This window comes from Sorex fumeus, unplaced genomic scaffold, assembly GCF_029834395.1.
Source record: "Sorex fumeus unplaced genomic scaffold, SorFum_2.1 ptg000072l, whole genome shotgun sequence".
In the NCBI taxonomy this organism is placed as follows: domain Eukaryota; kingdom Metazoa; phylum Chordata; class Mammalia; order Eulipotyphla; family Soricidae; genus Sorex; species Sorex fumeus.
Window position 1 is genome coordinate 17,634,391 of NW_026606129.1, and position 17,131 is coordinate 17,651,521.

At 42.0% G+C, this 17,131-nt stretch overlaps 1 protein-coding gene across 1 annotated transcript in view; it reads right to left on the minus strand.

The window, feature by feature from the left end:
* HACL1 (2-hydroxyacyl-CoA lyase 1) overlaps nt 1-17,131 on the minus strand; it is a 52,045-nt gene that overhangs the window by 30,796 nt on the left and 4,118 nt on the right. The window contains exons 3-7 of the mRNA XM_056129666.1: nt 13,324-13,364; nt 11,709-11,789; nt 9,199-9,271; nt 4,296-4,373; nt 2,577-2,671 (exon numbers count right to left, since the gene is read on the minus strand). Coding sequence (XP_055985641.1) covers nt 2,577-2,671; nt 4,296-4,373; nt 9,199-9,271; nt 11,709-11,789; nt 13,324-13,364 — 368 coding nt within the window. The remainder of the gene's footprint in view (nt 1-2,576; nt 2,672-4,295; nt 4,374-9,198; nt 9,272-11,708; nt 11,790-13,323; nt 13,365-17,131) is intronic.

Consider the following 17,131-nt stretch of genomic DNA (forward strand, 5'->3'; position numbering starts at 1 on the left):
AGGAACCTTCTCCAATGTGCCAGAGAGGAACTAAACAAAGCCAGGCTGTCTCCAAAGTTCAGTCTTGCAACAGCTGCACCATATTTCTCCACTGGGTAAGCCAAAAGTTTAGCACTGCTAAGTGCCTTAGTAAAAAAATATTAAGACTGTCCTAGTTGACTTACTTCTAGACAGCAAGTCCTTAGTGTTTTCTTTCATTAATTCTAATTAGCAAATATCACACTGTACAAAACATGGACATGTAAAGCCAAAAAAAAAACACTCTTTATATAAAATCCTATTTACTTATTTATTTTCCTTTTGGGGTTACATCTGGTAGTATCAAGGGTCAAACTTGTGGTTCCTCTGCAAAAGCACATACTCCAGCCCTATGAGACATTTCCAGGATTGTAAAAAAAAATTTTAACAGGTGCCTTATTCATTTGCATTTGTTATATTTACACACAATTTAATTTCCTTCAGAATTTATTCACCATTTTATATTTTAGCAATTTCTGTAGCTTATCTGGATGGTACTATACTTATTTTTCTTGCAATTTCCCTGATCTCTTGACTGACATTATGAAAATTCTAAGTAATCTAGTTATATTAATGGGGCTGTATTATTTATGTATACAACAAAATAATTTTAAATGTCAATTTTTGGAAGCTCTGAGTATTTGATAGAAATTAAGCCCCAGGGCCTGGAGTGATAATACAGAGGATATAGGGCATATTCCTTGCATGTGGCTGGCCTGGGTTTGATCCCTGGCACCCCATCTAGTCCCACTAGCCCACCATTGGTGAGCCTTGAGTTCAGAGCCAGGAGTAACCCTGAGCACCACCAGGTGTGCCCCCCCCAAAAAAAACAAGAAAAAAATTAGCCCTCTAAATAATTACTAAATGATACCATTTTAATTAAGAGAATTAATTTACTTTGGCTAAATTTCACTTTAAATAGTTAATCATTAGAACTTAAATGAAGATTAACTTTAAAAACTGCTAAGCTTGGGGGTATGGTGCCGCCAGCAGGTCAATCTGTACCTGTGAGGCAAGTGCATCAGCAGCCTGATGGCAATGTCAGACTTCCAGATACCCCAACATTGCTGCTGTGTCTTTGGCCAGACCCCCCAAACACTTGGGGCAAAGTTTACCAAGAAAGTAAATGGCCAAAAGTTAGGTATGTGGGAGACACACCCACAAACCACCTCCAGCTCAGCTATATAATTGGAGGCATGGCCTCTCTGGTTCCTGATTGAACTGGTCAACGACCATGATCCCAGAGACTCAGAAACAAATCTTGAAACCCAACGGCTTTTGGCAGAAATGTGTCTGGTCCCTGCAGTAGATTACCAGTGTCAGGCCACCCCAGGTGAGAATAGGTTTTGTGCCTTGGCCTGTTCCCCCTGGCGGCCTGGTAGCCATCATCCTCCAGAGGCTACTGGACAGTCAGGTTTGGGCCTGCAGTGACGAGACACGTAGGGCCTCATGGGATGGGGGTGGGGCCAGCCCTTTCCTCCCCACCCCAATGAGACCCCAAGTCGCCACCCACAAGGGCTTTCCGGTTCCTGATTAAGCTGCTTACCAGTCATGGTCCCAAAGACTCAGAAACAAATCTCGAAACCCAGCGGCTTTTGGCAGAAATCCTTCCAGATTTAATTGTTAAAATATCGGAACTTCAAAATCACGTGGCCACTACTGCAGCCGTGCGACATCATATGTTATTCATAACCAGCAATAGAAAACAAATTGTCTACAATTGCCTTTTCAGCAGATCTGAGTGTTAGGGTAAAATCCCAAATAATAATGGTGGGTCTGGTGTCAAAATATTGAATGTGAGGCTGGAGCAATAGCACAACGGGTAGGGCGTTTGCCTTGCACGCGGCCAACCCAGGTTTGATTCCCAGCATCCCATATGGTCCCCCGAGCACCGTCAGGAGTGATTCCTGAGTGCAAAGCCAGGAGTAACCCTGAGCATCGCCAGGTGTGACCCAAAAAGGAAAAAAAAAAATATATATATATATATTGAATGTAATCAAAGTAGAGAGAGAGTAATGTGAAAATCATCTGCCCCACAGGTAGGGGGAGGGTGTGGGATGGGGTTATACTGGGGTTTTTGGTGGTGGAGAAGGGGCACTGGTGAAGGTATGGGTGTTTCATTGTATGACCGAGACTTAAACCCAAAAGCTTTGTAACTGCTCTCACGGTTATTCAATAAATAAAATTATAAAAAATTTTAAAAAAAATTTTAAAGTGAGGTGGAGTTCATACCCAATTCAATTAGCCTAATCAGTGGCTGAATAAATAGCAGTACTCCTACATAAAATACAAGCGGCCAACATGGCCGACCCGAGTTCGATTCCTCTGCCCCTCTCGGAGAGCCCGGCAAGCTACCGAGAGTATTCGATATGCCAGACACAGTAACAACAAAGTCTCCAATGGAGACGTTACTGGGCCCGCTCGAGCAAATCGACGATCAACGGGAGGGCCTTTACCTTTTACCTTTTAAAAAAATAAAAACTGCTAAGCATATTCTTTTAAATAGATCATCATTAGGCCAACACAATTTAGAAAGAAGGCCAGGACAGTATACTTACTTGATAGAATCTGCATTCACATGGAGGCTTACAAAGTCTGCGGGTATATCCACATAGCAAGCACCTGGACGACCATATATACTGCTTCTCACGGCCTAAGTTTGTCACAAACAGAAGGATAGATTCTGTTCCATCTTTATTACTCCATTCAAAGACAATAAAAAACTGTCATAAAAGACTATCCTAATATTTTTGGACCTCTGATTGGGGCAATAAATAATTTTTAGTAAAAATTGAAATGCTATTGTTTCTGTGTTTTAGAAAGGCATTTTTGGTTAAAGGGCAGAGAAATATAGGGGCAGGGCAGGCAGACAGCTCCAGGGCTACAGTCCAACCTTTGCTTGCAGGAGACGATTAAATCCCTGGCACTTAGAGGGTCCCCCAAGCACCTAGCCCAGAGTAGCCCTCAAGCACCACTGGATATGGTTCCAAAACCAAAAGCCTTCCTAAAAAATATTAAATCTTTACTTTAAAAAATAAAGTGGGGCTGGATAAAGAGAGGAAGGGAGAAAAAGGAAAGAAAATATTCACAGAGGGTTTTCCTTCCCTCCATTATAGTAATCTGTGCAACATAAACAACTTTGACATTTAGCTAATTTTTTCTTTGAAATGAATTCTTCCTATTTGTTTTCCTCTACCCTTCCCCTCAAACTCTGCAGATATTTCTAATTAAATACTTGTGTTTCCTTCTAACTTTTTTCAGCAAGGGCTCTGAAATTCATGTATTGTTAAGACTTTCATCTAAAGATTTTCCACTAGGCTCTGCCAGCCAAATCTTTACTATGTAACATGCACTTTCATCACTGCCAATTCTGTTGCTCTGGACAAATTTTAGAAAACCAGGATGTTGTAACATGTGCAACAAGTGATTATGAAATAATTCAAAGGTAACTTTACGTATAAATACTAATTCAAATTGATTTATTATATGCTATTTCACCAACTAAGAGATAACCTTCTATGCAACAACCTTTTCAGAATTAATCATTTGTAAAATCAAAAAGGATTAAAATGTTTTGATCTTACAAAAATAATTCTACAAAAGATTTTTTTGTATGTGAGAATGAGAAGTGGGGGGAGGTGCCTGCCATAGTGGTGGGGGGTGACCTGAAGGGGTGGGAAGGAAACTAGGGATACTGGTGCTGGGAAATTACACTGGCGGAGGGATGGGTGTTGGAACATTGAAGGACTGAAATGCAATCATAAACAGCTTCGTAATGCTCTATCTCACAGTGATTCAATAAAAAAAAATTTTTTTAAAAAGACTTTTTGTAATAGCAAAACTAATCTTTTGTGAAAGATATCTAGGATTTCATTACATATTCATTTTATCTTTTCGTAATTAAAAACTAATTCAAAAATTAAAAGTATATTTTTCAAAAATATTCTATCTGGGATATTCTATCTGGACCACCAAGATGGGTCAAAGGGCTAGAGTGCAGGTTTTGCATGCAGGAACCCCTAGTTCCATCCTTGGCACCATACGGTCTGGGGTGGGGCCCCAGGACTGCTGGGTGGGACCCCAAAACAAACAAAAATTTGCATTTGTTTCTATAACTAAATATAATGGCAATGAGCATTTAGGTGTAAGTAACTATAACAATGATATTTTTAACTGTCTGAATACTGTTAATTCATTCTATTGAAACTAAAATAACACAGGTTTGAGTGACTGAGAAAAACTAGTCAACTTGAAAAGCTTGAAACTAAAAACTGTACCTTTTCAATAACAGAGGGAATAGCTTCTATGCTGCTTGGTCGGGCAGAGAACTTGGTATATAATCTACAAGCTTCAACCTAGACACAAAAAAGAAAAACATTTAACATTATGCTCATACATCATCTTACTTTAATGAAGGAAGACAAAATGTTGTCATTACTTAGAGGCAGAATGGAGTAAATGCTATATGCTAAACTCCTCCTTAAAGACCTATACCAGGGGCCAGAGAGAGATGACAGCAGGTAAGGCGCTTGCCTTACATGCAGCAGACCCAGGGTCTATTCCTGGCACCCCATATGGTACCCCAAACCCCACCAGGAGTGTTACCTGAGTGCAGATCTAGGAGTAACCCCTGAGAACCACCAGGAATAGCTCAAAATTTAAATAATAAACAAACCCAAAACCATAAACAATCCTATGCAAGTCACAATCAAAACTCTGTCACGATAAGATTCAGAAAGCATGTTAGAAAAGATGAAGTCATGAAATTTACATACAAGTGGTACAATATGGAAAGTATCATGCTAAGCGAAATGAGTCAGAAAGAGAGGGATAGACATAGAAAGATTGCATTCATCTGGGGGATATAAAGTAACAAAGTATGAGATTAATACCCAAGAATAGCTGAGATCAGCACCAGGAGGATTACCCCATAACTTAGAGGCCAGCCGGGTATCCTAGAGGAAAGGGCAGTTCAGATAGAGAAGGGAGCACCAAATAAAGGATGTTTGGAGGATCCTCCCAGGAGGGGAGATGCATGTCGAAAGTAGACTATGAACTGAACATGTTTGCCACTCAATGCCTCTTTTGCAGACCACAACACCCAAACGGAGAGAGAGAACACAGGGGATTGCCCTGCCACAGAGGCAGGGGGGGATGGGGGGATGGGGGTGGGAGGGATATTATCCATGGTGGTGAAAAACGGGCACTGGTGGAGGGATGGGTATCTGATCATTGTATAATTGAAACCCAAGCACAAAAAAAATTGTAAATCTACAACTGTAAATAAATAAATAAATAAATAAAATTTAAACAAAAAAAAAAAGATTCAGAAAGCAAATCGAAACACTATTTCATTTCTCAAATTTTCAAGAACTGACAGAGTCTGACAATATCTAGCACCAACAGTTAAAACGGCACTCATCCACTGCTAGAGAGAGGGAAAATGCATGAAGAGAGAGAGTACTGTGGGACAGTACACCTGCCTTACATACAGCTGACCCAGATTCAATCCCCAGCACCACATCCATTCCCCCAAATCCCAATAGGAGTGATTCCTGAGTGCAGAGCCAGGAGTAAGCCCTGAGCACCACCAGGTATGGCCCCCAAACAAAACATACAAAATTGATGGTGTCTACTAAAAATGAAAATTTTCACATCCTTGGATCTGGGAACCTCCACCCAGGTAGATACAACTTCAGTCATGTCTTACTAAAATTATAATCTATCCTTATATTTCTACCAGTTTTTCTGTTATTTACTTTGCTGCTATTCTGTCTGGAACAAGTAAATCGAGTAGAGTTTATTTTTTACTATTTTAATATGCGAGGGATTATATAGAAACTATTTCTCTTGATAAGTTTGGTATGAAATATTGGTAGTCTTAGTGCCATGGACCTAACAGAATTAAGATGACCATCAAATTTTCAAATTCTCATAGACACACCATTTAGATTTAAGTATTTTATGAGAAACAGTGGAATTTTAAATCAAATCAGTGACCTTTCTCTTCAAAGTTTTAATTGCATCTAATAAATTTTCACTAGTTTCCTTTGCCGGCAAAATATCTAAAATAAAAATTACCCTCTTTTTTTATTTCCTGTAGAAAGTTTTTATGCTATTTCCTTTTATTTTTATTTTTTTATTTTTGGAATTTGGTGGGGGCACACCCAGTAGCACTCAGGGCTTACTCTGGGCAGTAATCAGGGGCCTATATGACATGCTGTGTGTCAGCTGCATGCAAGGTAAATGTCTTACCCCCACCCCGTACCTTTTAATAATCTATATGTCCTTCTTCTATTTCAAATATATCAGCATCTTTTCTACAACTTGTTATTTTCTATAACTTGTTATTGTCAACCTGGCAACCTGGCAGGCTACCGAATGTAACCTGCCCACACGGCAGAGTCTGGCAAACTCCCCATGGCGTACCCAATATGCCAAAAACCAGTAACAATGATGGGTCTTATTCTCCTAATCCTGAAAGAGCCTTAAATATGGCACTTTTTAAAATCTCAGGGCTGGGACGAAGGAGACGTTACTGGTGCCTGATCGAGGCAATCAACGAACAACAGGATGATCGTTATCGTTATTTTCTACATTATGTCAAACTTCAGTTCCCTTTAGAGAATATAAAAATAAAACTTCGCCCTCTCCTCTCTGGAAAGAAAGATGGCGGCCACATGGGAGCCTTGTGGACAGCAGGTATGAGCCGGGAGTGTGGGGGCGACTAAAACCTCATGGGAAGGGGGGCGTTCCGGTCCGTCCTTCACGCCCTACCGAGGTCACCAGTTGCCCCCAAAGCGGCTCTCCAGCACAGCCACGGCCCCAGAAGCACAAGGACTTAATGCAGAACCCAGCAGCTTGGAGCAGAAAAGTGAACGGACTATGCATTGATCCAGGCTATCAAGTCTGCCGGAGGGGAAAGGGTGTTGCCCCATTCGCCCTCTCCTCTCTGGAAAGAAAGATGGCGGCCACATGGGAGCCTTGTGGACAGCAGGTATGAGCCGGGGGAGTGGGGGCGACTAAAACCTCATGGGTCGGGGGGCGTTCCGGTCCGTCCTTCACGCCCTACCGAGGTCACAAGTCGCCCCCCGCGAGCGGCTCTCCAGCACGGCCATGGCCCCAGAAGCACAAGGACTTAATGCAGAACCCAGCAGCTTGGAGCAGAAAAGTGAACGGACTATGCGTTGATCCAGCCCATCAAGTCTGCCGGAGGGGAAAGGGTGTTGCCCCATTCGCCCTCTCCTCTCTGGAAAGAAAGATGGCAGCCACATGGGAGCCTTGTGGACAGCAGGTATGAGCCGGGAGTGTGGGGGCGACTAAAACCTCATGGGAAGGGGGGCGTTTCGCTCCGCCCTTCACGCCCTACCGAGGCCACCAGTTGCCCCCCACGAGCGGCTCTCCAGCACGGCCACGACTCCAGAACACAGAAACCAATTTCTTAACTATCTGACTTTCAGTAGAAATACTTCCAGGGTCAATAGGTAAAATAGCAGAAATCCAAAACCAACATTTAATTCTTGAACCCAGCTGTAGAAAGCAAATCACTTCACAATGCTTTTTCAGCATGTCTGATTGGGGGGGGGGGGGGACTCTAAATAATAGTGGTGAATCTTTTATTGAAACAATCTAATCAAAGCGGATAGAGTGTTAACTAGAATTCATCTGTCTCACAGGGACGGGGAGGGGTGGGGGGTGGGGTTTTATTGGGGTTCTTCATGGGAAAAAATAAGTATTGGTAAAGGGAAATGTGTTTGATATTTGCATGACTGAGACATAAACCTGAAAGCTTTGTAACCTTTCCCACAGTGATTCAATAAATAAATAATAAAAAAAAATAAATAAAAAAATAAAACTTAATAGAGCCAAGATGCGGCTCAAGTGACTGAGCAAAGGCCTTGCATGTGTGAGGCTGTGAGCTCACCTACTGGCGTCACCATCCCTCCAAGGACAACCACGAGACCCCCAAAACAATAAACATATGTGTGTGAACTTCTGTGTTAGCCTATACCAAGATCTAGTATGCCATATTATTATAAGTCAGCAATAAATTTTGGCTTATATTTTGAAGTTCTCACAGCGATTCCTGGCTTACCAACACTGCATAATGGCTCTAACTTTGCTCACAAATTTATGCTATATTTAAATATAGTCAGAGTGTGAGTTAATCATTCATTCTTACCTACTTGCTTTCTACAACTGCTCTCAAAACTGTAGTATTTACTGACAATTCCATTCAGTCTCCTAAAATAAAAATGAACTTGTCCAGTGTTTACTGATAGTCATTTTAAGTAGGATTTTTCCCCTTTCCACTTTTTCTTTCCTAGAAGTCTGACAAGCACAATCCCAAATGATTTTTTGTTTCTTTCTTTTTTAAAAAAAATTGTTATTAGTGAAACACCATGAGGTACAGTTGCAGACTTACAAATCTTTGTGCGTGGATTTCAATTATACAGTGATCAAATACCCATCCCTCCACCAGTGTCCATTTTCCACCACCAGTGATCCCAGTATCCCTCTCACCCACAATCTCTCCCATTCCACCCTGCCTCTGTGGCAGGGCATTCCCTTTTGTTCTCTCTCTCCTTTTGGATCCCAAATGATTTTTATTCCTGCATCTTCTTTATTCTTTGAGGAACTTATTTCAGCCTTCCAAAAAGGTGTCTTTCTTGGAAGAGCAGAGCCTAAGTTTTCTTATAATCCATTTTTATTGTTAAAAAATAAAAACTACCTTCACATTAACTCAGATACCACTATTTTTTGTAACCATTTATGCTGTAGAGTTTTACTTCTTCACCATAAATTTTAATAGTGTGGGGGCTAGAGAGGGTACAGTAGCTGAGGGGTCTGCCTTGCAGGCTGTCGACATGAGTTCAATCCCCTTCACCACATGGACCCTCCCTCCCCTTCCCCCTGAATCACTGGGGTCAGCCCTGGAAGCCCTCCACCTGTGCACTGTCTGGGTACCCCAAGTAAGTCCTGGCATCACAGGGCCTGAGCACCACTGCCCCCCGGGGCACCTGCATTGAATCACCAGCCAGGTTGGCCAAGAATAACTAGAAAAAGGGTCTGGGGCACCTCTGAGGAGGCACTCCCGACAAAATAAGAACAAATAAATAATCTTAATGAGTGTCATTATGCTATTGAACTCCAGTAAGAACAAAACCTTCAAGCTGGTACCTGAGGAAACTCCTGAAAGGCTCCCATCGTTTCCTGGCTCCTCTCAGAGGAGCCACCGATCACAATCACGGGCCTGCAAGAGTAATTTTTAAAAAGAACATTACAACTGTGAAATATTCAACAGTCTATCCAATGAATAATAAACAATAAAAGGAGAGAGAAAGAGAGAGAGACAGAAACAGAGACAGAGAGACAAATTCTTAAAAACACCTATAGATTTGGAGCTGGGGAAGAAAGCTCAATAGGCAGAGCACATGATTTTGTATGACAGAAGCCCGGGTTCCATCTCGAGCAGCCCCCTGAGTACCGCCAGTGGCAATCCCCAAACACAGAACCAGAAGCAGACCCTCAGCCCTATCAGGTGTGGCATTTCCCCACAAAAAGAGAATAAAAAGAAAAAGAAACACAAACATCTGTAGGTAAAAAGACTGAGGAGGGGCTGGGCTGGAGTTATAGCACAGTGGGTAGGGCGTTTGCCTTGCATGCAGCCAAACCAGGTTCGATTCCCAGCATCCCATATGGTCCCCTGAGCACCGCTAGGAGCAATTCCTGAGTGCAGAGCCAGGAGTAATCCCTGTGCATCACCGGGTGTGACCCCAAAAAGCAAAAATAAGTAAATAAACAAATAAATTAAAAGACTGAGGAGTGACTATACAACTGGTAGGGCACTTGCCTTGAATGTGACAGACCAGAGTTCAATCCCCTGCACTCCAAGTGGTCCTCACAAGAGGTGACCACGAGAGCAGAGCAAAAGTCAGCCCTAAGCACTGCTGGGTATAGCCCGCACCCCAGTCCCATTCCCACCAATGGCCCCCACCGCACCAAAAAATAGACTTAGGAATTAACCTGATGTGGGTCTCCTGGGTTTCAGAAAAATCAAAGATTTAAATATTTTTCCTCCATGATCCCCCTAACCCACTCCTTTGGGATAGAGATAACCTTTACATGTAGCACTATCCTCCCATTGTTCATCGATTTGCTCAAGTGGGCCCAGTAACGTCTCCATTGTGAGACTTGTTGTTACTGTGTTTGGCATATTGAATATGTCACAGGTAGCTTCCCAGGCTTTGCCGTGAAGGCGAGATACTCTTGGTAACTTGCCGGGCTCTCCAAGAGAACTTTTACATGTAATGATATAAAATAAATTTCTATGCCCTTCCTCATGTTCTGCAGCTTAAGGAGCAATTTTTTCAACTTTTCCTAACAAAGTATTTGAAAACGGAAGAATAAGAACAATTCCTCAGCAACAGAATTCTGTTTCCCCCTGCCCCCCTTGGTGCCAGAGTTTAAACCCAGAGACTCATAAATGCAAAGCATGCTTTCTACCACTGAATTACATCCCTGGCTACAACAAAATTCTTATCCTTCAAGGAGAATAAGAAAGATACAACAAATATAAATTTATTTTTAAAAAATCCAACCTTAAAATAAAAAAAAAAGCAAGAAGAGGAAGAAAGAAAAGAAGAAACTGTAAGAAACACACAGCAAAGGGATGGGTACTCGATCATTGTATAACGGAAACCCAAGCACAAAAATTTGTAAATCTACAACTGTACCTCATGGTGTTTCACTAATAAAAATCGAAATGAAAAAAAAAGAGAGAGAGAGGAATGAGTGGGTTAAAAAAAAAAAGAAAGAAACACACAGCAAGAAAGTAAACAATGTTCTTCCCATTAGGATGGCCCTCCCGTTGATCGTCGATTTGCTCGAGCGGGCCCAGTAACATCTCCATTGGAGACTTTGTTGTTACTGTGTCTGGCATATCCAATACTCTCGGTAGCTTGCCGGGCTCTCCGAGAGGGGCGGAGGAATCGAACTCGGGTCGGCCATGTTGGCTGCTTGTAAGGCGAACGCCCTACCCGCTGTGCTATGAATTGATTACAAGATAAAAAGATCTTATCAATAGTATTTTATTGATAAAGTGCCAGAGTTGGGACTGATGGTAAGCCCAAAGAGTTATTACTAAGCTGCATATAAAGAATATTCAATAGATATAAGAATTTCAAACCTCTTGCTAATTATGCATGACATCACAAATATTTACATACTGCACCTTTAAAAAATAATTCCTTTATTTTTATTATCAAGAGAGTAATACACGAGGCTGGAGCAATAGCACAGCAGGTAGGGAGTTTGCCTTGCACATGGCCAACCCAGGTTCAATTCCCAGCAACCCATATGGTCCCCTGAGCACCACCAGGAGTAATTCCTGAGTCCAGAGCCAGAAGTAACCCCTGTGCATTGCCAGGTATAACCCAAAAAGCCAAAAAAAAAAAAAAAAGAGAGAGCAATACACATCCACATAGAGATAAATATGTACATTTTTGTATAAAACATTAACAATGTTTACCTCTAGGTAAAAACTTGACTGATATTTTAACCTTTTATTCTAATTCTCTTCATTTAATTATTTACTAAACCATTCCCTCAAGCACCTGACTCCAAGTCTTCCCTTCCCAGACAGTGTTGCACTAGCATTTTAAGGAAATGTTTTCAATAATATCAATTACCAACAGTTCATGTTTGCATTTGCCATACCACCCAAGGCATGGATGAGACCTGGGCCAGAAACGACGAGGCAAACTCCGGGCCTAAAAGCAAAACAGAATGAATTTTATTAGAAGCAGATCATAGCAACATCAGATTCTTACAGCTTAAATGTGAATTATGGCAACTTCCTTAGACTTTAAAGGAAGGTTTCTAAATCTTTTTTTACTATTGGGGAAGCAATTATTAGAATAACTAGAATTAGGGGGAAATAAAGCAAGAAAGATTGTATTTCTTTGGGACCAGAGAGATAATGCAGCAGCTAAAGTGCTTGCCTTGCACACAGCTGGCATGAGTTTGATTCTTTTTTTTTTTTTTAATTTATTTATTGAATCACTGTGGGAAAGGTTACAAAGCTTTCAGGTTTAGGTCTCAGTCATGCAAATATCAAACACATTTCCCTTTACCAATACTTATTTTTTACCATGAAGAACCCCAATAAAACCCCACCCCCCACCCCTCCCCGTCCCTGTGAGGCAGATGAATTCTAGTTAACACTCTATCTGCTTTGATTAGATTCATTGTTTCAATAAAAGATTCACCACTATTATTTAGAGTTTACCCCCCCCCCAAATCAGACATGCTGAAAAAGCATTGTGAAGTGATTTGCTTTCTACAGCTGGGTTCAAGAATTAAATGTTGGTTTTGGATTTCTGCTATTTTACCTATTGACCCTGGAAGTATTTCCACTGAAAGTCAGATAGTTAACAAATTGGTTTCTGTGTTCTGGAGTCGTGGCCGTGCTGGAGAGCCGCTCGCGGGGGGCAACCGGTGGCCTCGGTAGGGCGTGAAGGGCGGAGCGAAACGCCCCCCTTCCCATGAAGTTTTAGTCGCCTCCATGAGTTTGATTCTTGGCACTCCAAATAGCCCCTAAATCCACCAGGAGTGATCTTTGAACACAGAGCCAGGAGTAAGTCCTGAGCACCACCAGGACTAACTCCCCCCAAAAAAGAATTTTAAAGCACTGGTATGTCCTTCCCATAGAAAATAGGTTATCACTGTCATATTGTATTTTACTAACCTCATCTTCTTTTAAAGAGGTTATAATTGGGCTAATAAAATTAATTGCATAAAGCACATTTTTGATGCTTGTATAGGAGTAACAACAAATGTTTTTATAAACTTCTGAACAAAAAAGTATCACTTGATCCCTGACAGAATGCAATTTTGTAGGACAATGCACTGCCCTACAATATTTTTTTTTTTTTTTTTGCTTTTTGGGTCTCACCCGGCGATGCTCAGGGGTTACTCCTGGCTCATGCACTCAGGAATTGCTCCTGGAGGTGCTCAGGGGACCATATGGGATGCTGGGAACTGAACCTGTGTTGGCCATGTTGGCTGCGTGCAAGGCAAATGCCTTACCCGCTGTGCTCTCGCTCCAGCCCCGGCCCTACAATTTTTTAAAAAATTGAACTTGCATGCTTTACCCTAGAAGTGAGTTTCTCAAAGCTGAAAGCACTCAAGGACAAAAGTATCTCCATATTATTTAGTTTGCCATTTCATATCTAGAAAATACTTTAAGAATCTGCGTTTAAGGCAATCTTTAAAAGAAACTGGACTAAAAAGATCTTGACTTACCTGCCTGTCAGGTAGCCAACGGCCGAGGCAGCATAGCAAGCCTACAAAAAGAAAAAACAAGGGGACAGGAGCATTTTAGACCCTTAGAGGAAGGGTACACATAATCCCATGTCAATAGTCAAGAGACTAGAACTTAATGGTAAGAGAGAAATTGGAACCAGTTCATCTTAAAATGTTCTACCAATAAATTTCAAAGAAAGGAGCAGGTGTCAACTCTAGCTTTTAGTTTTTCAAGAACCCTTATGATCTCCATAACTTATGTTTTTACAACTGCTTTATGCTTAAATAGATAAAAGACCAAGAAGAACGTGTTCTGTTTTTATTTGTAACACTGGCAACATGTGTTCTCTTATACTTCATTAGTCTTACCTAAGATTTATTAAATACTGATCCTTGCAAAGGATCCATTTTTATTTGCTTTGTTTTGTTTCAGGGCCACACGCAGCGATGTTCAGAGTTTACTTCTGGCTCTGTGCTCAGGGATTACTCCTGGCGGGGCTCAGGGGACCATGTGGGGTGTGGGAATCGAACCTGGGTCAGGAGCATGCAAGGCAAGTGCCTTACCTAACACTGTACTGTTGATCTGGCCCCAAGAAATCAATTTTTGTCTGCTGATTTTTCTGTATTTATTTGTTTCCTCCTCCTTTTAATTTTTATGTATAGGGGCCATATCTGGCAGTGCTCAGGGGTCCAGGGCCAGCAGCAGCACGTGGCCTGTTGTGGACCAACTCTGTTCAGGGGCCACCAGGGCCATCCACAGTGGTGGTTGGGTACCACCAGGGCTACATAGGACGGTGCGGGGGGCTGTATTGTTCCAGAGATGGAACACGGGACTGGTACAAGGCAGCCATGTGATGTGTGGCTGAGCTATCTCCCCAGCCCTGCCTCGTTAGTTTCTGTTCTTGTATTATGAATTTATACCTTACAATTTTGTGTAACTGGTCTTATTTTTCTAGTTTCTTAACATATAAGTTTGGAGCTTAGAATTCCTTTACTAATAGATTTATTTAAAACTCAAAGAATTGCTTGATTGGGAGCTGGAGCAATAGCACAGCAGGTAGGGCGTTTGCCTTGCATACGGCCAACCCAGGTTCGATTCCCAGTATCCCATATGGTCCCCTGAGCACCGCCAGGAGTAACCCCTGTGCATTGCCAGGTGTGATCCAAAAAGCCAAAAAAAAAAAAAAAAAAACCACAAAAAAAACAAAGAATTGCTTGAGCAATATCTTACAAGTTTGACAGCTGATCCTTTCATCATTTTTTGTTTGTTTTGGGACACCCGAAGGTATTCAGGACTTACTCCTGGATCTATACTATGGAATCACTACTGGCAGGGCTCAAGAGATCATATGGGATACCAGGGACTAAACCAGGGTCGACTGCGTACAAGGCAAGCACCCAACCCAGTTACTGTACTGTAACTTGGGAGTCTCCTTTTATTATTATTCAGTTCAAAAATCTTATATCTGCTTTCCATCTTGATTTTTCACCCTATGGTGGGGGGAGGGACAGGAATATAGCTCAGCAGTAGAGCACTTGCCTAGCATGTTTGAGGCCCTGGGTCCAATTCCTGGCTCCATCTAGGGCTGAGGAGACGGTATGGGGATGAAGGGTAAAGGTGCAAGCCTTGCATGTGGCTGACCCCTGTATGATCCCTGATGGCACATGGTGCCCCAAGCACAGCTAGGAACAGCCCAAGTTGTTGCTGAGCACTGAAGGGGTGACCTGGGTATCCACAGCACCACAAAATAACAACCAAAACCAACATCTTCGGTTAGGGTCTATAGCAATGCCTCCTTTTTGATTCCCAATACTGATCATCTGTATTTTCTTTTTTATTCTTTACCAGCTTACCTGAAGTTCAGTGATTTTTAATAATCTTTTCAAATATTTACAGAAAACAAAATTAAACATATCACCTACTTTCCAAATCTTTGGATATTTTCCTAGTTACCTGCTGTTAAATCCTGGCTTGTTTCCTTATAGTCTAGTAACATACACTGTATAATTTTTTTTTTTTTTGCTTTTTTTGGATCATGCCTGGCAATGCACAGGGGTTACTCCCGGCTCTGTGCTCAGGAATTACCCCTGGCGGTGCTCAGGGGACCATATGGGATGCTGGGAATCGAACCCCGGTCGGCCGTGTACAAGGCAAATGCCCTACCCGCTGTGCTATTGCTCCAGCCCCTAAGCTGTATAATTTTCAACCCTTGAATACTTGAAGCGACTTCCTTCAAGGATTGCATGTAGTTTTACTCTTTGCTTGTTTACTGTTTCATTTGTTTCCAGTTCGGTGCCACACCCAGCAGTACTCAGGGCTTACTCCTGGATGTGTGCTCAGGGGTCATTCTCGGCCAGGCTCAATGTAGTGCCGGGGATGGAACCAGTATCAGCCGCATGCAAGGCAAGCGCCCTGCCCACTGTACTATGGTTCCATCCTGTAACGTTTCACGTTAAACTGCACTTCAGCTCATAGCAGAAAGAGAGAGGAGGTGCTCTATATAAGGTAACTGGAAAAACAGTAAATGCCTACTCTAAAAACCTTCTTATTAGTTGGGGCATATCTTTTGCCTATACTATCTTTTTGCGTGTATTTTTAGGAATAATAATAAGTTGGGTGTATTCTAAACTCCATTCTACTTTACTTATCATAAACCAAACTTAATGGTAGAGAGTTGGGTACTTGATCATAGTATAACTGAAATCTAAGCACAAAAAGTTGTAAGTCTATAACTATACCTCATGGTGTTTCACTAATAATAAATAAATAAATAAATAAATAAAATGAGGCTCCCATAACCATGAAAAGAAAAAAAAAACAAACTTAAATAAATCTACTGTAAGGGGAGTAAGTGTAAAAATTAAAAAGTCTATAAATCACAATTTGGGAGGGGAGTTGGGTCACACTCAGTGAAAAGTGCTCAGGGGATGAGGGGGCACTCACTCCTGGCAGTACTTGGCTAAAGGGGCCAAGACAGTTCAGCACCTGGGCCTGCTGGGTGATACTGCTCAGGCCCAGCGGTGCTCGGGGCCTGCAGGGTTACCCAAGATGCACACCCATCAATGATCCCAGTGACTGCTGCGCAGTTAAGTTAATTGACGTATGCACTGGAATGTTCCAGATTTCAGACTGATGTTCAAATCAGAACTCAATGCCTTTCCCTCCAAGTTGGCTTTTTCCTTTAGATTCTGAAATTGGTAGTTGAGCATGCCCAAATCAGAAGGACCTACTCTCCCTTCCCTGCCTGGCTCCTGATAGTGGCTGTGTTACCCCTCCAGGGAGTTTCTCTGACTGGGCTGAGCTGGCTTCGGGCGTGCACTCAACACGCTGTAATAACCCTGAGTTTGTACATGTCTCCACACGAGGCTACGAAACCCTCTAGAGCAGACACTGTTCATTCCTGTTCATTTCCAGACCTCGGCAAAGCCACAGGGCCCTAAGGAGGCCCGGGTAGGTTTATTCCCACTTTAATTAGAAAAACATTTACAGTGTCACCCAAAGCTTATTTTTTAGAAGTCCCAATTCCTTTCCGTGTTAGTGAACTTTGAACAGTCTAGCTCATAGTCTGACATGCCCCGATGGGATCCCAGTGAAACAGCACAAACTTTACCTCTCAACGAATTAATCATTCCTGATTCTTAAAGAGATAGTCACCGATTTATATGTACTCTTCTTTGTGCATCTATTTATTGGGAGTTTTTATGCTAAAGAATTTTTTTCCTGTGCCTTGGCTGTCACCTTCTGAAACTGTGATCAACATGAAAATTTAGATTGAATTTCCTTTCTCAGGTAAAGTCATAAAGCTAA